This window comes from Astatotilapia calliptera, chromosome 23 (assembly GCF_964374335.1).
Source record: "Astatotilapia calliptera chromosome 23, fAstCal68.1, whole genome shotgun sequence".
Classification (NCBI taxonomy): Eukaryota; Metazoa; Chordata; class Actinopteri; order Cichliformes; family Cichlidae; genus Astatotilapia; species Astatotilapia calliptera.
In genome coordinates, this window is record NC_137443.1 from 5,213,382 (window position 1) to 5,234,720 (window position 21,339).

General features: G+C 39.3%; 1 protein-coding gene across 1 annotated transcript in view; it reads right to left on the reverse strand.

Annotated features, from left to right (window-relative positions):
• Nucleotides 1-21,339, reverse strand: part of hcn2b (hyperpolarization activated cyclic nucleotide-gated potassium channel 2b) — a 41,003-nt gene that overhangs the window by 8,680 nt on the left and 10,984 nt on the right. The window contains exons 4-7 of the mRNA XM_026159549.2: nt 15,962-16,180; nt 5,466-5,612; nt 4,920-5,160; nt 1,590-1,754 (exon numbers count right to left, since the gene is read on the reverse strand). Coding sequence (XP_026015334.1) covers nt 1,590-1,754; nt 4,920-5,160; nt 5,466-5,612; nt 15,962-16,180 — 772 coding nt within the window. The remainder of the gene's footprint in view (nt 1-1,589; nt 1,755-4,919; nt 5,161-5,465; nt 5,613-15,961; nt 16,181-21,339) is intronic.

The window sequence follows — 21,339 nt, forward strand, 5'->3', positions numbered from 1 at the left end:
TCTTCTGAGAAAGACTGTTGAGAAAGCCAATTAAAAGAGCTCATCATTAGTGACTAGTATGCATCAAGTATGCACGGAACCCGGTGGGAATGTTTGATTGGAGGTTTGGTCTTGAAGCAGACAATCCAAGCCTCTCTTTAAATATGTGAGTTGCCTGACTGAAGTCTGCTCATGTGTGGAAACTGGCTGCTATGGCAACAGCTGGCAGGTGGCAGATTCAGGGCCTCGTGAACATATGAGGTGTGGTCATGTGATGAGGGATGTAACATTAGCTGACCTTGGGGGGCATGACGGGAGACGGAAAGTTGTTTTTAATGTGAAGGAAAATATAAACTGTCAATCAGCATTCATGAGCACATCTTTGTGTGTTTTTGTTTAATATTTGTTTTATATACATTCACTCCAGACTGAGGCTACTGAACAATCGCTGGAAAAAAAAATCAGAATTATGCATTTCAAGTAAAGTAAAAGTTTTAACTGGCTTTGCTTTTCTTCCCAAAATGGCAAATATCTACCAAAAGAGTTAAACTGCACTAAAACAACTGAGCTTAAGGAACCTAATAACATACAAAGATACATATTCACCTTTGATTTCTTTCCTGAGCCGTACACACAGCCCTTGTTGGGATCATTCATAGACTACATCCCAGCTGTCAGACCGTGCAGTGTTTTGACAGAGACATCACAGTAATGAATGAGTATGTTTTCCTTATGCTTCATTTCATCTTGTGAATGACTCATAAGCTTATGAAGACAGCAATGCGCGTGGCTTTTATCACTGAGGCATAATTATCCAAAACTAAATCTCTGTTCATATCTCTGTTCATAAATCATGTCAGAATAAATACATTTTTACTGTTTATTGTTCTTTCGCACATTTTTTCTCTTTTCTTTATTGTAGCCTAGCATGTTTCTGCATAAATTTAAGAGACGATATTGGACTGAGGAGCCTGAGTGCTGCAGTACTGCACAAAAGCCTTACAACACCCTTAATTTATTTAAATTTTGCTTCCAAAAAACTGACCTTTTTGCATTTTTAAAAGTGGTCTTTGAATACTTATTCTCTACCGTTTCTAAAGGTCTTTTTCATTTTCTATCATTTTCAGTCTTGTCCATGTACCTGACCATTTTCAGAGGATTGTTCTTTTTTGGTTTGCTGAACCATTTAACACTGAATCATTCGAGCATAAAAGGCCTCCTAACTCAAGTAGCAGCTTAGCAAAGAACCCGTTTTAAATTATATCTTTAGACATTGTGTTATCAGCAGCCGTTCACAAAAACACATAATTTGTTCCAAATTCTTAACAAGGTGATTCCCCAAGAGCTATGAGCTGAAAGCTTTGATTGGTGTGCAGTATGTTCTTAAAAAAATTGAGAAAAGTGGACAAATGGAGGACAAAAAAAGGAAGAAGTGGTAAGCCTTAAAAAGCTATCTACAACAGATGAATAGTATCTGAAAGCTGTGGTCTTAAATATCTTTTTAATCTTTTGGCTTTTGTTTTAAATTTCTAAACTTTTAATCACATCATAGTAAAACACCTACCGGAGACTACCCAAATCTATATTGAACATAATGGCAGTCTTCTTACCTATCCTGTCCAATCTGTCAATGGCAACTGTCTCAAAAGCCCTCCTCATCATGGGGTACTCCTCCAGCACCTCATTGAAATTGTCCACAGAGAGAGAATACAGGCGACAGTAGGTGTCCGCACGCACACTGGCTGTCCGTCTGCCACGGGTCAGCAGGCAGATCTCTGGAGGGGTGAGAGATACGGTCAGAACAGAAAATGGCAAACCCACAGATTTCAGTGCGTTAGACAGCAATAGAGAAAAGAAGAGAAGAGGTCTGTTAAGCAGTGCGACGCTCAGCCAAAACACTGTTACAGTACATTAAATGTTAAAATGTTCTATTATGTTTCCGCACAGGCTGTGGAAAACTCCTGGGCTTAAGAAAATGTGTGCTCAGAACAAAGGCTGTGTGTCATCAGCATGACCCGCTGAATGTAACCCTAGGTATTTCCTCATTCACTAGCACTACACTGACAGCAGTGTATAGCATATATAGAGATGTGCTCCATTGCATTCAGTTGTTTCCCTTCCCTTCTTTAGTATCTTCTTCTCTATTACTTTTCCCTTTTATTGGCTGGAGCTGACTGTTGTCTTGACAACCATATTCCCTCTTTTTCCGTTCCCTGAAAGGTTGACCTCCTCTGACTCTCTGGGGAAGGGGGAAGGGGATGTGGGGGCACCAGGATACTCCATTAAGAGCAGGCACTGCACTGGACTGGTCTGTTTATATGAGGTTTCTCACGAACTCAGAGCAATCCAAGGAAGTCGCACTTTATTTTATTTTATCTACTTTCTAATGTCACAAAGTTAGTTATATTTCCATGTGTATCTGTTAAATCCACTACCAGACAGCAATAACATCTGTGTTTACACCCCTGTAGAAAAATAGTTTTGGTGTCTACGATGAGTAATTTTTAAAAATTATATATTTTTTGTTACCCGTCAGTTTGGGAAGTCTTAAAGCTTACAGTAACAGGTGTGGCAGACACAGGTAGCTGTAGCTGATACCTGTCTGCTAGTTGAATGAAATTCAAGTATTTTAATACTTTGTTATTGAGGACTAATTAGCACATATATGTGTATATACACATTTTTATAATATATACAGTCCATTAGATTCTCCGTTAGCATAAGCTTCTTTTCATACCGGCTGACTCTCTCTGCAAGAAAGTTTTTCCACCAAACAAAGGTACTGATGTAAGGCTACACATACATGCACTTACACATTTCTAGACAAGCGACCTATAGTGTGCAATAGAGTGCATTCATATTAATTCACTGACATCATATTAAAGCAACTGCTAGTGATTACCAGCAGTTGCTTGAAATCCACTTTTGTTAGAATTGTAGGAAAAGGCATCATGTTCAGAAAGCTCTCTTGAAATTGGAATATCCCTGTTTACACAAAACGCAGCCATTTAGATACTGGTAGCATCAATAGTGTCTACTGGGAAGTGCAGACAGAGGATAATAATACCAATGAAATTGCTGCCACTGAATTAAAAGGGTTTCCAAACCACTGGGTGACCATTTGTGGCTTGTAGACGGGGAACTGCCATCCTTAAATATACTGAAAGAACAGAGAAAGGCTGGATGGTTAATGTGAACTGTGGCAATTTGGATCTTTGCTTCAATTTTGGATCATGATCATTGTAACCTGTTTCTGTGGCATAACCAGCTCTGTTTCCTGTTTCAGTTAATGTAATATCTGCAAATTCTCTTATTTACGGCTTCATTTTCTGATGTGTTGACAGGAATTAACCCGTTCCCCTGGGATTTTGTTGGGACACCAGAAGAATCTGAGTAACAAACTGCTTGTCCACAGGATCTGCTCACACACTGTGTAATACAGATGATGATTATGAGGTTATGTTTGGCTGTATTCACTGTGGACTTTATGGAAAGGGCATAGGGGTAAAAGAGGAAAAACCGTTCCTCAAAGTGCAATCTACCCCATCTGTGTGTGATAACTGTACAAAATGTAGTGTGGTGTGGAAAGGAGAAAATCCACGAAAAGGTTCCTTAATGTTAGAAAATCTACCAGTGGCTAAGGTTAAGTCGGATACTAAAATTTAAAAGCAGGTAAATCCAATCAAAAAACACTTTGTGCATTAGCTTGTTGGTGATGGTGACATCACCATCTACTTAGTGCTACTGACTTATTCAGAGATTTTACCACACATACACACCCCACTGGAAGTTTAACCGTGTTGTCCCCTCGGTTCTTAGCTCACTGCTAGCTGTGTGCATGGAGACCTGTGATTTCCTCCCTGGTCGCAGGCATGACTTCAAACACTCGATGTCTGACATTATAAATGGCCCCATCATCTTCATTCTGCTGTGCTAATTAGGTGTTATTAATTAGGTGTGTGTGTGTGTGTGTGTGTGTGTGTGTGTGTGTGAGTGTGTGAATGGATGTGTGCATGTGCGTGCTGTGCAGTCATGTCACTACAACAGTGCTCTGGGCAGCTGGCACATCAACGAAACTGTGAGTGGACAGAGCTTCTGCAGAGGGCATCGGATGTTAAAAATGCAGCCCAAAGAGTCACGCTACAGGACCTAAAAAGTGTATGTTGGTGTGTGTGTGGGTTTATGCGTGGCAATAGTAGCACCACATGCTTCTAAACAGCCACAGAGGAACAACAACCCGGGAAAGTGGGACAGAAGTCGCCGTAAGGCTGAACAAGAAGTCCAAATAAAACATTGGGGTAGTTTTTTGTTTATCTGCAAACTGCAAAAGTAACACACACATCTGTGATATTACTGAAGTGTGGGGCTGTCAAACACAAGGCCCAGGGACCAGAAATGGCCTGACAAAGACGCCAATCAGGCCCATTGGACAGCTTTGGAAAATGTGAAAGAGAGCAGAGATTTTGGACTTTTAACTGTATTTTCATAGGTTTTACAGTATTTCCTACTGATAAAGACATTGTTATTCACACTACACCAAAGTAATTGAATAATAGATAAACAATACCAATTAAACTACAAAGCTCACTGCCTTTTCTAGGCAAAACATTCTCTGTAATTTTACATATTTAATTTTTGTGCCGACTGATTTCTGTCATTTGCTACAGCAGCATTTCTTTATCGTGTAGGAAAACTGAGATTTACTGTTGAAATTGCACATTAAATGAGATTACATTTGTAATGAATTATCTTTACACAGACAGAAAGGGGAGTTTTGCTGCTTTGGCCTACTTACGATCAAAGTGAGTTTTAGGTGGACCATGATGTAAAATGAGTTTTACATCCCTGCTGCAGTGGATTCTAGTGGGAAGTAAAGTGTAAATAACCCATAGAAGAACAGAAATGAATAGAACTGAGTAGATTACTGAGTAGTTACATACCTCCAAAGTAGGAGCCATCCATCAGCTTCATGCCAATGCTTCCTTTGGTCAGGACGCTCACCACCCCGTGCTGAATGAAGTACATCTTCTTGCCAATTGTCCCCTCTCTGATGATGTAGTCTCCAGGCTGAAATACTTCAAATCTCAGTTTGGTCAGCATGGCTGTCACAAAGTTGGGATCTGCGTTGGCAAACAGCGGCATGGAGGCCACCAGCTTACGGCAGTTGAAGTTGACAATTTCCTAAATGGCAACGGGAGATACAAATGGTTAATCTGCGCAGATTTTTAGCACAGGGATTTACAGTTAAAGATACAAACACGGGTTTGGTGATAGCTGTCTGAATTAGACCATTTTATAACTAAATACATACAGAGAAGGCTGGAAGTAATCGATTTTAAACACGGGGTTACATTTTTCAGATGAAACAAGGATAAATGACTATTTTATTGAATTTATTCCATCTTATTTCATCTGTGGAGGCATGTGTGTATTCACGGGTGAGTGAGTACATCACAGAAAATGTATGGGATTTTTTTTTTTCATACCTCGCGCAGAGGCTCATTAAGCTCCTCCAGGATGCTCTCTTCATCAAACATCTTGCCCTGGTATCGGTGCTCATAGTAGTCATGGATTTTCTGTCGGAAGTCGGCTGGGAGTTTGTGGAATGACATGTACTGCTCCACTTGTTTGTACTGGAAGATGGAGAGAGGCATAGGAGAATATTAATGAGAATGAACAGAAGCATAAATCAATGAAAAGAGGATTCAGCAACTTTCTTGTTAATTTTGACACTTTGCAAAGTACGTCCGACTTTAAAGAATCACCACGGCCTTGATACAGAAGTTGCAGCAGCTGGAAAGACAATTCTCAAAAGACTGTTTCTTTGACTGTCCCCATCAGCTTCAGGTGTGCATGACCAATAAAGCAACTGAGATGTACAGCGCTGCACACACAGGGATCCTATGACCTATTTATACCTGGTAGCCATGGGAAAAAAATTGTGATGAAGTAGTTAAGGAAACATGACAGCTCTGTAAAGCCCATGAGGATTCCTCCCGCTCTGATGTGTTCAGAGAAGAAGGACGCTGTGATCATACATGCCAACTAAAGCCAGTTTCTCTCTCTCTCTCTCTCTGTCTAGTGATGCTGCTTTCACAAATGCTTTTTTTTTTTAAATGACAAATTTACAGAAAATACTATCAAGGTTTTCACCAAGGAAATGTGTTTTGTTGTTGTGCATTTCATTTTTCATGAAGAAAAAAAAAACGTGAAACAAATCTTCCATGATCTGTGAAGACTGAGGGGAAATAGGTAAATAATTAAGTGGAACTGGGCATTTGAGTGGAAAGAGTTTCTATTTAGAGAAAGGAAGATGTTTGTCACCTTTGCTTGATTAATATGTAATTATGTGGCTAGAAATAATCACGTGAAAACAGAGGTTGGCTTTGGCACATCGTGTTTGTTCACTGTAGAGTCAAATTGAACCCACTGATTCACACCATCGCGTATTCGGCACGGCAATGCTTGTCTGAAACAAATGCAGCCTGAATGTCCACTTTGTTGCTCTGTAACACATTTAATGCCTGGATTCCCTGTGAAAACAGAAGCTGCTGGACCTACTGCATAGCTTTTCCTATAATGTGAAATTGAAAGGCATGTTATTCACTGTACACAGACAGTTTTTGGATTGACTTTACTTATTTATATCACAAATATCCATGATCCCATGGAGTTTCACATACCAGCTGTTGAGAATGGTGGGAATGAAAGAAACTTAAATCCCCCCAGCTTAGCACTCATTACATCAGAGAAGGTAAAAAGTCGAAACATCCAGTTAAAAATGTTAAAAGTGTTTATCTATATGTGCTTTTCCTAGTAAATCATCTTTACTCTTGATCAAAGATATAACTAAAGTACAAGTCTAATACTATGATCAATGAGAAGCTTGAGTAATGAATATGTTTGCATATTTGAAATGTAAAAGATAAGAAATGTGTCTCCAGCCCATGAATACACATTATTCTGAAGTTTAACTGATCTAGCAAATAAAAAAAATATAAAAATGTATCTAATAACAGATCTCTCTTCCCTCCTTGCTGTATAAAAAATATGTAAATCTCTACACTACACACGCTATTAACACCCTGAGGGCGAAAATGTGACCATGTGATTTTGAAAAATGAGCCGATAAGATTACCCATGAAACCAGTGCAGTGCACTTCACTTCCTGTTATATCAGCAGGCACACCAACACAAAATGATGCATAAAGATGCAACATGCACACACAAAAAGGGAGAAAAAAAGACTCAAAGAAAATCATAAAAGTGGAGAATAATATTAATGAATCTAGAACTGTAATCAATACTGGCTAAAGAGAGTATGGCCCTGTGGATGGGGTTGCTTAATGTTACATAAGGCCCCTCTCTCTTTCCCTCCCAACTTTGTGTAATAAACACTGTGAGTCACACCTCTATAGAATAAACTGTCAGTGGAATGAGTAGTAGATTCTAGCCTGACGCTCACAGTTAGATTTAAAGGACAGCATGTATGGAGGGTCAGCAGCAGGAGCACTCACAGTGACCTTGCTTGTAGTGGTCAAAGACACATGCATTGGGAAGGATGGCTTGCTCTCCAGGAAATTACATTTTGCCACATTGTGAAGTGACATATGGCTTTGTGACTAAAACGCAGGCTTGACCCTGGTGGCATGGGTGTCACAGCAAATCACAAGATACTTTATGCAACACCTACTGTACTAGCTGTCGCAGTATGACATCATTTAACTGTTTTCTCTCCAAATATAAAGTGAATGGATTTGACAAAAACAACAACAACGACAAAAAAAACGTGGCTTTATGTAAGAATTGCAACAATGGCAGAAAGGAGTCACCTTTGGTCCTGTTTTCAGGAAAACATAATAAAGTTCTCGAGGCAGTTGGACTGTTCTAAATCCGCTCCATCTGCTATAATCCATTCACAATATTTCTGTTTATTATTTCAGAGTTCCCTAATACTCTTTCATTCTCTTTCCTTGTAACTGTCTGGTATTATACTGTTCTGCGATGCAGGTACTCCACAAATAGATACATGTACATACATATAGTAATGAATTACCTTACATAGGTACATGATAAAATATATGCCATGTCTTAGGTAGATCGCCCACTTTAATGAACAGCATAATGAAATTACACCTGCAAAAACAATTTGATGCTTCCTCCTCTTTCTTATGTAAACTAATTTTAATCTCCATCTCTTTCAGTCTTAATTAATTGCCTTGGGTCTTGGTTAATTTAGCATGAAAGGCCAGTACTAAATGAAACCTTACAGGTTGTCTTCCTCAGCCATCTGCTCAGATTTTGAGCATATGCTGAAAGTCAACACATAATCCAAACAACGACAAAATGGTATCTATAAAATGGTATATACATAATGAAGGGGGATTCCTGCAAAATGAATGTACCTGATTTAAAAAAACGGTTTAACTTGACAAATTCCTTCCCGTTCACCATGTGTCAGTAACAATAAAGATTACGCCAACTTCCATAATATCTGACTCACTCAGTCAAGCGCAGGGATAAACGGGAAGGCTCCAATTAAGTGTTGCCTGCCCAGTGATTCAGTATGTGACAGCTTCAATTAAACTAGAATGACAACTCTCTCGCGAGCTTGCTTCCTCGTTCTCCTACTACTTGAAATTGGTTGGTGAAGAAGCCGAGCTTTACTGCCTTTCTGATTTTCGCAGCATTAGACTCAGATTAGTGACTACGTCAGTCAAAGTTAGCAGGACAGGAGTGATGTTCAAAAGGCCTCATGCTTGAAGAAAAAGATGTTTATAAGTGAACAAGAAACAATTGATGGTCTCTCATGAGGATATATTAGGAAATGATGTTGTGGAAATGCAAAAGAACAAAGGGGAAAGATGGCCGGTGGCTGTTGTTTGAACTCGGTTAATGCTGTCAATCATGCTGGATAACAGAGACAATAGAAGGTGTATGAAAATCCAAGTTCATAGCCACATCCAGTTAATGCACACTTACAAATGTAATACTTGCCACTTAAGAGAGCAAGTTTTAAAAAAATTGAATACAACAGGGCTTGTTTTGTTTTCAAGTCTCAAGCAAAGATCATCATAATTTTTCAGTTTTATTTTGCCTGATCACTTCCTTTGTTTCTTTGTGTTAATACATAGCTTCCCGGCTTTCTTTACCCTGTTTATCTACCTGTGCTCTGATGTATATTTTACTTTGTTAATCACTTTGATGCCAGGTCTCTCTTGGAAATGAGATTTTTAATCTCAATGAGATTTTTTACCTGGATAAATAAAGGATTAATCACTTTCCTTGCATGTCTCTGTCAGTTTTACCTTTTTCTTTTTCTTTTTTATCCCTTATTCAACTTCTTGTGTGTATTTATAGTTTCCCTAAATATATCTGTGCATCTGTTTAAAGATTGCTCTTTCATCATTGTAATTGCCTTTGATTGTACAAACAAATACATCCACGTCAGGTGCAGATGATATGCTTCTGAATTGTAGTAATAATGGACTCTAAATTTACAAAGTGTGCCCAAGGAGAAAGATGACACTGAAATCAGGTTCTTCTGTAGGACTTGTATGAAGCAAAGTATTTTTTTTTATAAAATTAAGTCAGAGAGTCTGGAGGTCATAGCTGCAGAAGTTGCACAGATTTTCTATTTTTTTGATTGGCCATAAAGCCCTAGTTGGTGGCTTGCAAGCATGATGCATGGCTGTCACTGTAAGCTGCCACAGAGGGAAAGGAGAAATTGAATTGGTGCTCGTATTAATGGGCCATGTCACTGAGAGTCATGGCATGAGATGTGACGGTCTTATATCTGTCTGTGTGTGTGAGCTGTTCTAAGTCTATAAAACCTAAGTCAATTTCAGCTGTACCCTTTTAGCTTTTGACTGAAGAGTGGAGACAGACCCATGGGTTATTATCATTATTACTGTTACTATAATAATAGATTTTAACATATTTCAAAAATTACACCGATAACACTGATTTCTTAATGGCACATAAGACTAACAAAATAGGATTACACATGATTATATCAAAGGATATAATTTACATTTTGACACAGATTCGCACCGCCTTCATGGATTTTTACACAAGTTTAGGTGTATTCATGAATGTTTAATTGATTACAGAAAGACTTTAACACGGAACCAGCAGAAGTCGCTGTTTAGCCAAACATTCGATAATGAGCGTCAACTGCAAAGGAGAGTCTGGCATTTCTCACTTTAAGCCTTGAGAAGTGTCTGTGAGCTCCACAAAGGGCAAGTAAGTGGATGCTAAGTAAAAATATTTTTGGGGGTCAAACTTCAGATGATGTAGATCTGATCTATCACATGCAAGAGATGGGTCCCAAGTTGTCCAGGTCAGGACTCAAGTGATTGTCTAGGTTATAAAGTGAGTAGTTCTTGAAGTCGCTGTTTGATGTGTTAAGGCCAAGTGCATCTCTGCTCATCATGTGAGTCCCCAGGGGTCACATCTTCCTCCTCTCACCACTGTTTGGACACACTGCTCCGTGGCTCTTTAGGGGAGGAAGTGATGGGGTAGGAGGAGAGGGAGTACAGTTACATAAGGGCTAATGCCCTCTGTCCATGTGCGGTGTCCGCTACCAGATGGTGTATTGCCCAACAGTCAAGGGCGAATGGACACATAAAACAGGGGAGAGATGGAAGAATGAAGACGGGAAGAGGGTTTTCAAAGATCCAGGGTCCAAGCACCAAAAGAACACTTCATGATATTTGACACTGTAAAAGTCAAAAGAATATCATCTAACAATTAAATAAAAAATTAAAACATGTTCTAAAATATTTATATTCTACTATTTTCTCTCTAAAATAACAGCAAATATCTGTAAAAGAATGAGACACCATTGTTCGGAGGTCTTGAGCAACCCCCCATATTGTTATATTTTGCAAGAACAATGGTCAGTGAGTCCAGTGATACATTGAAATATAAGCAAATATAAGCATACAGTATTTGGTTTGCGCAATTCTTATAACAAACATGAAAGTCCATGTTTGGTTTGACCACCTTTATTCTTCAACACAGTCTAAAAGCTCTTAGGATGTTGGCTGCCTTTTGTTCCGTTCTCTGTCATGATCCCACGTTATTTCTATAAAGTTGAAGTCTGGGCTCCTGGAAGGCCAGTCCATGACTGATAGTGTTCCATTGTGTATGACTTTACAACACTGGTAGTGTGTTTGAGAAAATGAAGGTGCAGTAGGCATATTCCAGACGGGAATGCATGGTCGATCAAAGAAAGATGGTACATTTGCGCATTCAGAGTTACATTGACAATATCTCTAAAGCCTCTAGATGAAATGCAGCCCCCAAACATGATATGGCCTCCACCGTGTTTTACAGATGACTGTTGTACTTCTCCCCTGACCTTGCCCTCCAGATGCATCTAGTTAATTCTTTGCTAAGCTGTCTGTTATGTGTAGACACAACATTGGTTCATCCCAAGAGTTAGATCCTTTTTTATGTTAAAATGATTAAATGGGGAGTTTGTATTGCATACTGCGTACTGCAAACACATGACGGACTATCATCATGTGACTATCACGTGGCCAGAAGTTCACCTCAGTGAAGTTATGAAAAGAAATAGGCAGATACACTAAATTTAAACCAAAATTAATGTTTTAAAAATTGAATTCAAACATCCTGACAGAAGCAATGGCTCTCTGGATCCATAGTCTTTGCTGTGAGCGGTTATCATTAAAGGTACTTTGTAGTTGCCATTTGCACCCAGCAACCTTAGATCTGTAGACTGCCCCACTCAAAGAAATCCATCACTAATTCAGCACCATCTTTTAAATCCACTTCTCAAAATACACTCCCGTAGACTTGCTTTTATGTGATTGCCTTTTGATCTTGCCAACTTTTAACCTTGCGATGCTTACCCATGCATTTAAAAAAAAAAAAATCTAATTTCATTTCACAGAGTTGTTTTTCCTTTTGATCATGTTTTCTATTTTTATTTCCCAGCTGCATTTTATTCTTTATTCATTTGTCTTTTCATTATTTAATTTTTGCCCTTTCTGCTTGCTTGTTATGAATTTTGTGAACTACATTTGGGCAATTGCTATTTTCAACGTTTCTCATTTTTGTTGTCATTATACTACCTCTTCAAAGGAGGTTATGTTGATTCTGCCCATGTTTGTCTGTTAGCAAAAAGCCAGAAAGGTGATTTCAATTGAATTTGCTTTGCATTTTTTTTTGCCTTATTGGAATCAGTACTACACCACTCCCATTTGTACCTCAACACATCTTCGACCACCTTAAACTTTTTTCACCCTTTACTGAGCTTATTTGGTAGACATATACATGCTACTTTATTGTGACTGGGTTTCAGTTGGGCTGTTTTTTCATTAATGCCATAAATCTAAATAAGGCCATCTTGCATTAAACACAGATTACAGCCCTTTCTCTAACAGCAACTCAAGAGATACTGGGGAAAAAAACAGAAAGGGGAAATGAGAGTCTGACTCCATGCTGCAGTCTGCTTTGTGTCAGTTATATGTTTCTGTGTTTTATTAATGCTGTGACGTCTGTAGCTTCAATTCCTGCCGTCTTTCAGATCCACAATTCTTCCATGATGCAGAACAGTGAAATAATAAACAGCACAGCTAAACAGTGCAAGGCTGGACCGAGCCAACTTATCCAACATCCAGTCATTCGTGACTGTTTGTTCATCATTAACCACTGAACTAAACAGTGCATCACAGCGGTTCATAATACGTCCTGCCAACAGATAACAGGCTGGAGACAGAGCTATGAGCTGGAACTCGCCAAGCTGACAAAACAGATTCTTTTTGTAGGATAGTCTAAATGCTAGCAACAGCATTAACTTGTATTGACATAACACAAAGTCAACAGTTAGCGCTTGCATGCTGTGTCAAGACAGAAATGTCATAACTTCCGCACTAAGCATCTTCTCCTGTTTGCATGCACTGCCCAAAGAGAGATGTGGATCTGTTTACTGTGGGATGGAGTTTGACATGCTGGCATTTTTCTGCTTTTATCAGAGCTGACATATATTGTTTGATTATTGGTCTGTCTATAATTTGGATCATAAATAGAGACAGTATGTGTGAGATAAGAGGGGGATGTTGTGTTAATGGGAAAGTGGTCATCAGTGCTTCCCAATGTTTTCTTTCTTTACAGCATATCCCTGTCAGATGAACAGTATTTCAACCAATATTTATATCTATAAGTAGTTTTATGGATTATGTGAGCAGTGTTTACCTGTTTTAAAGTTCTAACCTCTCTCTTAAGTATTTAAATGTTTTATCACTACTTTTAGCAAACTATATCTGCTTGCTTCAGTAAGTAGCTTTAAAACAATTGTTGGCATTGTGCTGATGTTGCAACTGGCTCGGGCTGATAGGAGGTACAGGGCAGTCCAGATGTAGCTAGTGGCAAAATCACTAAGGGTCAGTTTCATAGCAGTGTTGCTTTAATGTTTTTGTCTCCTAAAGATAAATGTGCAGACAGTGCTTACCACGTCTTAAAAGGAAATCAATGAGATGAACAAAAACATGCAATACGTTTCACCATATCATTATTTATTTAACAAAGCACTGAGCTAAAATGCAGAAGCAGCCGTGACTCAGGACCATTGTGGAGGAATTGTACCCAACTTTTATCTAGGTTTGTGAGCATTCATTTTTGCGCAGCTCTCTACCACAGCATTTCAATCTGGCTGAGGTCTAGGCCATAGCTGCACTTGTTTTTTTAATGTATGATATGCTATGTTTGGTTTTTGCCAAACAGAGAGGTGTGCGTTATGGCCTCTTTAGTCTTGTCTGTACAAACGACGTTGTTCTAGAAGTGTTGTGGTTAGTTCAGATGATGCTTTACAAATATAAGCTGTGCTTTCTCCTGGAAACCCTTCCTAATAATAATAATCATTTATACTTCTTCAGCCTTGTTGGCAATGGCAATTTTATTCATGCAATACATATTTCATTATACGCCAACTCAAACACGCTAAGTAAGGCTTGTAGACTCCGAGCTCTTGGGCTTTTCGCACTTTACCTGGGTGTAGGTTGAATTTCCTAGGGCGTCTACTCCTGGGAGGACTGGCAGCTGTGTTGAATGTTTTCCCATTGTAGAGTAATTAACTTCAGAATTGGCAATGGCCTTGCAACACTTTCCATATTGATGAGCAGCAGCAGCGATAACAGATTCTTTGAAATTATTATTATTATCTTTCCTCCATCACTTTGTGTCAACATGTCTGAATTCTGCAGAACAGCCAAAACTCTGTGTTTATAGAGATCCTCGCACTTGCTAATGATCAATTAATAAAGTGAGTGAAAATGATTTAATTTCATTTGATACACTTAACAAAGTTACCAAACACTTTATAAAGGAATAAAACTGTTGATTTCAAATCATTTCTTTATTATAATTCATTGTTTCACTTTTGGTAAATGGCCTGTATTTGTATAGCGCTTTACTAGTCCCTAAGGACCCCAAAGCACTTTACACATCCAGTCATCCACCCATTCACACACACATTCACACACTAGTAATGGCAAGTTACATTGTAGCCACAGCCACCCTGGGGCGCACTGACAGAGGCGAGGCTGCCGGACACTGGCGCCACCGGGCCCTCTGACCACCACCAGTAGGCAACGGGTGAAGCGTCTTGCCCAAGGACACAACGACCGAGACTGTTCGAGCCGGGGCTTGAATCGGCAACCTTCCAATTACAAGGCAACCTCCCAACTTTTGAGCCACGATCGCCCTATTTTACTAAATAGGGTCAATTCTGTGACCGTGCAATGTTTGCAGTTTATCATATCTGTATGGATCGGTATGGGATCAGATAGCATGAGACATCTTCACATCACCCAGTATCTAAGGAAACTAACAAGACACAGAGCACCAATAACACTGTCACCATTAAGAAAAAGCAGGAGCAAGCTCCCCTCCATGGTCTGCAGAGTCCTAAAGCTTTGATCTGCTGTTGTACAGAGACGACAGACTGGCTGAAGCCCAGTGAGCTGAACCCATGAATATCGAACTGATAGAGCAGAAGCTGTTCCTATCAAAATAGGTTGGAGCCAAATGAGCGACCCATCTCTGTTCATTAGTATGTGATAACCTTATCCATGTTGCTGTAAGGCACAAACTGTGACTTTTTATTTCTTTTTGGAGTCTCCTTATGAGATCAGAAAGGAACAGAGGGACCCCCTGATCTATGCCACCAGTGAGCTAAAGATAGACTGTGATAAACTCAACCCCCTTATTTTTTGTTGTTTATTTCAACAAAATACTAAAAATTACAGTATCGCTTGCAGTACAACTTGCTAACTCAGTTATGCTGTTAGATTTACCACACTGGTAAAGTGGAACTAAATTAAATTTTGCTTGTGTTGCTAACACCTGGGATAAATTGAATTTAAGAAAAAAATATCATCAGCAATCCTTTCCAGAAAAGGGGTCCCAGTAATCCAGGATAATCCACAAAAACACAGTCCACTGTTCTCAGGCAGATTATTTCCTCAGAAGGGAGAAACTGTTCCAAAGATGAGTGCAGATAGTGTGGTTTGAGGATTATTGATTTTAAAAGACATAAAATAAAATGTTTTAAAGTCCTGAAAATACGATCGAATATCAAGGGAAATAAAAAGCAAAACAATTATTTTGTGAACTCGCAAAAAAGTAGTTGTTTTGAGGGGGTCAGAATCTTCATTATATATCATCACCAAGCTGATTTGGCAAACGCCCTGGGAAACATTTGTCTATCCTAGGACTACAATATGCATTTTTATCTCACTTTTGCGTCTCCATCCACACATGAGTAAAAAATCTAGTGTCTCACCTTTCATGCAGTAATTAAACAGAGGCATTACAAACAAGAAAATAATACTTTTGTTAAAATATTAATATTAATACCAGCTTTAACTAACTGTCCCAAACATGTCTGCTTCACCTGAATTCCAAATTTTCCTTTTTTAAATGGTGATACACCAACGGTGAGTCAGAGCCCTACCTTTTCTTGGTACTGACGTCTAGATGAGTCAAGTGACTGGATGAGCGCGGTGGCATGGCCGATGAACATGGCATAGCAGGTGGCTCCTACAATCATACTGAGCATGGTCAGCCAGATGTCCGACATGCTCTCTGGGGCTTGTCTTCCATATCCAATGCACAGCATGTGGCTCATGGCTTTAAAGAGGGCAAAGGAGTACAGCTCGCTCCATGTGTCGTTCTGTAGAAAGAAATATGAGGGTAAGAATCAGTTTAGTAAACAAAATATAAGTTAAAGAAAAAAATATTGAAGAGATTGGAAAGAAATAAGAGAAATCAAGATCCTAGAATAACCTCCACTTTCATATTTTTGGTTTCATGCTTTGGCTTTGACACCTGAAACACTCTTCTTATCTTCTTTGCTGAAGATATACTGTTCATACACATTAGACTGATGCAAGAGAGGGTGAATTAAAGAATGAGCCATCTAAAGAGTAAGACATTCCTGTGGTCTGTGGTTCCGTGTGTGGTGATTGTTTCAGGTTTAGCCCAATCATCATCGTTGAAAAACATCCTCTCACCTTGGCTACGCAGAAGAAGATGGAAACACAGTGTTTGGTTAATGAGGAGCTCATACATCTACCTACTCCAGTGTGTCTTTGATTGGTTCTGGCACACTCATTCTACCTTAGGGTTCATTAGAAAGCCCTCCACAGGCACTACTGAACCTCACATCCTCCCCTCAAATGGCTGTATTCTCACACATACACACATGTACCACAGTATGTGTGTGTATGTGTGTTTCTTCTGCGGCTCCTCAACCTGTCAGCCACTGATTGACTACACATATTTTTCTCTGGCATTTGCATTAAATTTAAGATTCAAGTTCTGCTAGTTTTGGAAGAGGTAAAAAAGGATGTACTGGAGAAGGAATGCTGTCAGGTCTTTATAATTTAGCATTTTAAAGGTGATTTGGAGGAATGCAAATAAAGAAGATGAAATTTCAAAGGCACTTGGTCTCAAGGGATGGGGTTTACCAGAAACTCTTGTGCCCTTGTGTCACTCGGCCTGCTGATTTTGTTTAGGGAAATAAACAGAGCTGTATAATCTGATGCAAAATACTAAAAGCAGCAGTTCTAAGAACCATCACTATGTCAGCTTTGTTATTTCTACACAATACCACCTTCCAACTACAATACTTCCTTTACTTTAATTCGTAAACATTAATCATTAAGCACATTAAAATAACAAATATTATCTGCAAACCCTGAGAATATATGAAAGTGCAGAGTTTGAGACTAATTGACAAATTATGGAGGTAGTGTGTAGGCAGTCCATTGACAGTCTGTGAGCAGACTGGTCATCTTCCTGCAGTGACTGCCCCCAGTGTCAGATATATATGCTACAACTTGTCTGCTATGTTTTGTTCTGTTGGTCCATCAAAGTGAAATCAAGTGTTGGGAACAATAAAAAGTGTCCACTGCAGCGACTGTCTGTGCTGTAAATACAGATTTTTTAATTTCATCCTTAATGGTTTCTCCTTTTGCTCCCTTCCCTCTGCTCCCTTCTCAACCAATCAGCATTTGACTGCAACACAGCATCATCCGTTTCAAGGGATTTTGGAGGACTGCACAGGAGCTCGGTTGCAGTTGCTGAAAACCCCTCTCGTAAGCACTTCATAGGCAAATATCTCTGCAAATGGACACAACCAGGCTAGCATAAATTAAGCATAAGTCTCCCTGACTGCCACAGGTGGCGAACAGACGTGGAGTGGCCATCAGCATGTGGGCCACATTGCTGGTAAATAAGCAGCAGGAGCAGGGAGCCCCAAGGTGTTGAAATAAACACCCTCTTTCAGTCAGCTGCATGTATCTGCCTGTTTCCAGCTTATTCTCCTATAGTCAAATACATGTGTACATTAATATACAGTACACACTGTATTTCAACCGACAGAGCTTCACCGCAATATAAATATATTGCGTTAAGTCATCAAATGGAATTTACATGTGGCATGGCTACTGGTGCCAGACAGGCAATACCAGAAGTATTTCAGAAAGCGCTGATTTAGTGGTCTTTTCAATCATAACCAACAATAAGGTTTATACAGAATCATCTGAAAAAAATGAGTTATACAGTGAGCAGTGGGTCGCTGAACAAAAACCCTTATTTATGTCATAGGACAGAGGAGAATGGCCACATTACAGGAAGGTAAGTGTAACTTAAATTACCACTCATTATAAAAACATGTCAAACCTTGAAGCAGAGAGGCTAATGCAGCAGAAGACCGCACCAGGTGCCACTCGAGACTACAACTGACCCTGAGTTTGCTGTGACATTAGAATGGTATATGTAAACAACACAAGTGAAGGCCACATTGGCTAAAGATAGGAGAAGAAAGTGGAGGAACAGAAGAAGAAGAAGTATGGGGGTGGGGAAAAAAGTCGGGGATGAAGCAATCAGACATGCAGTGTCTCCGACTGCTGCATTTGTAACGACAGACAACACCTGAAAGACAAAACAGAGGGAGGTAAACAAAAAAATACACAGTTTTGCTGTGTGTAAACTGATGATGTTGAAATCTGCAGTTGTTTAAAAATGGCTCATCCACCTTCTGGAATGATCTCTCCAAAGCCCCGAACTCAACCCTAATGAAAACTTGTGGATTATCCTTAAAACCCGGATCAGTGCCAGGAAACCGACCAAAGAATGAACCCTGTCAATTCAGTCAAGAGGGGTGCTCAAATATCCAGCTAGATTTATGCCAGAACTTGTTGATGGCTACCAAAACTGTCTGACTTGTGCACCAGATTCATTGGTTTTTTTTAGTCATTAAAGATGAATGCTGTTCAATTATTCCATCCTGGAAAAAGAACACTTCAAAGAAATCGTTAAAAGCCCAAACATTACCCTGACATTCATGCCCATCATGAGTGGATGTAAACTCCTGATCACAAATCTATGAAAGTTAAACGTATGCCTGAGGTTTTGGCTCACAGGGTTTACTCATACATATGCTGACACGTGACAATCCTCCTAGGTAACAGTGAAAACAGAAAATTAGGAGAAGCATCGTGGGTCCTCTAAACACACAGCAAACCTCATTCTGAGGCATACGATGCTTTAGAGATAAAGGTGGCATTTCGTGATGCGTGCTATTTTGCAGTCTTGAGAACAAAGAAAGTGAAAAATCATGGCATCCTCAGTGTTGAACTGTTCGCTCGCATGTGACTGCATGACCAAGAAAACCCTCTGAGACGAGAGCAACACACACACTGACCAGCTGCAAGCAGTTAGCATGTGTTCAAGTTTGTGATAACAAGTGATTAAAACTGACACAGTGCACAGCTGTCTGTTACTATTGAAAATTACAACCTTCATAATAACACAATAAACTAATTCTACAGAGATACCACCCTATGTGAGGGTGGGGAGTGAGATGGGTGGGACGAATTAAATTAGCGCTTGTGTTCATTTTATTCGCTATCAGTCTTCACTGAGCAACGCCGATGATCGCTAATTGTACATAATACATTTAGAGGAGAGCACAAAGGGAGTATGGGACATCTATGATGCACGATGGCGTAATTATAGAATAGTGGGTGTACGTGCATGCTGGCACACCCGGCTGGGTGTACGAGGTGTTTGGCTCACAGCATCTATTCAGCTGTATGAGTGCTGAACATCTCTTAAACACACTGCAGTCCCTCTCTCTGAAAGTCTACAAGTGACAGAGGGAGTTTGGTTTGGTTCAAAGAGCCTACATTTAAAACTTTAATATGTAAAGTTCCATGAAAGTGCTTGTTAGCAATGTAAAGATTCATTATTTAGAAGCAGTGGGTCCATGTTTGTATTTATTATTCAAATGCAAATGAGTCCAGAAAGTTGCAAGATGTTTTGGTGTCTGCTTGAATTACGTAACAGTATTAATTAAGAACGCTGACTGTAACAGCACAGCGTAATGTGTTTGATTAGAGTGTTCATGCATAAAGCTACTGTAGCTTCAGCGTGTCAGAGATAAATGATGGACTAACGAGGAAGACGCCAGATCAGATGAACGCTAAATCACAGGTTTTAATTTCTAATTTTATTTAATTTCTTTCCTTAATTAAACTACAAGCTTTTCATTCAGCATCAGGTGTGGGGCAAGTCACCTAAGGGTGAACCAAATGCAGTATTTTTTTATTTTCTGTTATTTGCTTCACTTACATGCTGTGATTTTACTTTAATATTCAGAGATTTTCCACGATTAAAGCCTGACGTTTCTGGGGGGAAATGCAGCTATTCCACAAAATTAAACTGGCGTCACCAATTTTGTTTTGTAAAAATGTAAAAAGCTGACGGACAAGCACAGCAAATATGATTCAGTATCTTTAATGTTTTTAAAATCCATATGAACATTCTTGAAATATTTCAGTGTAAACCAAACTGGTGGGACTGACATCCCCCAAAGCCATACTAGCCATCTACTAGTACGGCTACAATTTATAGGAATAGCCCATTAAAGGAACGCTTGTGATGTATGTGTCAATAATTCAGATTTTATGTTTCAGTCTGGTTTATTGAAGTCATACTCCTGTGTATTGTTTAATTGACTTTGTTGAATGTGAAATGAATGCCTGTAAATTATATGTCCAATTGAAATGATCTGTAAGAAGAATTTGCCTCTGTGGATCGAAGCTTCCTGCTCAATAAGCTCTTATTATTGGATTTTGGGTTTATTAGCCTTTATGTGGAATTTCTCCTTTGACAAATATGTGGAGGGAGAGATTCAGAATCATATTCACAATGAAAAACCCTCCACACAGATAAAAATGATCCACTTACTTGCTGGCTATGCAAGCAATATTTAATCTCTTCTCTTTAGCTCTCTCTCTCTCTACATATATATATATATATATATATATATAAAACTGATATAATGTTTGTACTGTATGTGGACGGGAGAAGATCACAGCTGCCATCTATGCGCATTCAGCAAAACTGAAAAACTTGCCATGCAAGTCTAAGTTTTCTGAGGTTACAAATTACAGGTGGACTACAGTGATTGATAGTACTTTAAGTTCGCACGGAGTCTTTGCTGAAAAGAAATAAGGGTTCAGTCAGACCATCGGGTCCTCTAACAAACCCCACCTGCGTGGGCTGTATCATTTGGAGGATCCGGTCTCTAAAGTGAGACGCAGCTGTAGTATTCACAACTGCTGTTTGTGTGCAGCCATGTGCATCCAGAGATTCTGTCTAGTTAATGATGCAAGCTGTGGCCATATGAGTCAAGCCCAAAAGCATCTATTCTGTTCTCGACCAAGTACAAGTTTCAAGTTCGGTTGTTTAAACACTGACAATAAAAAGGAGAGGAAGAATAATTCTGCAGGGCTTCGAGACATTTTTAAGAGACATTTGCTT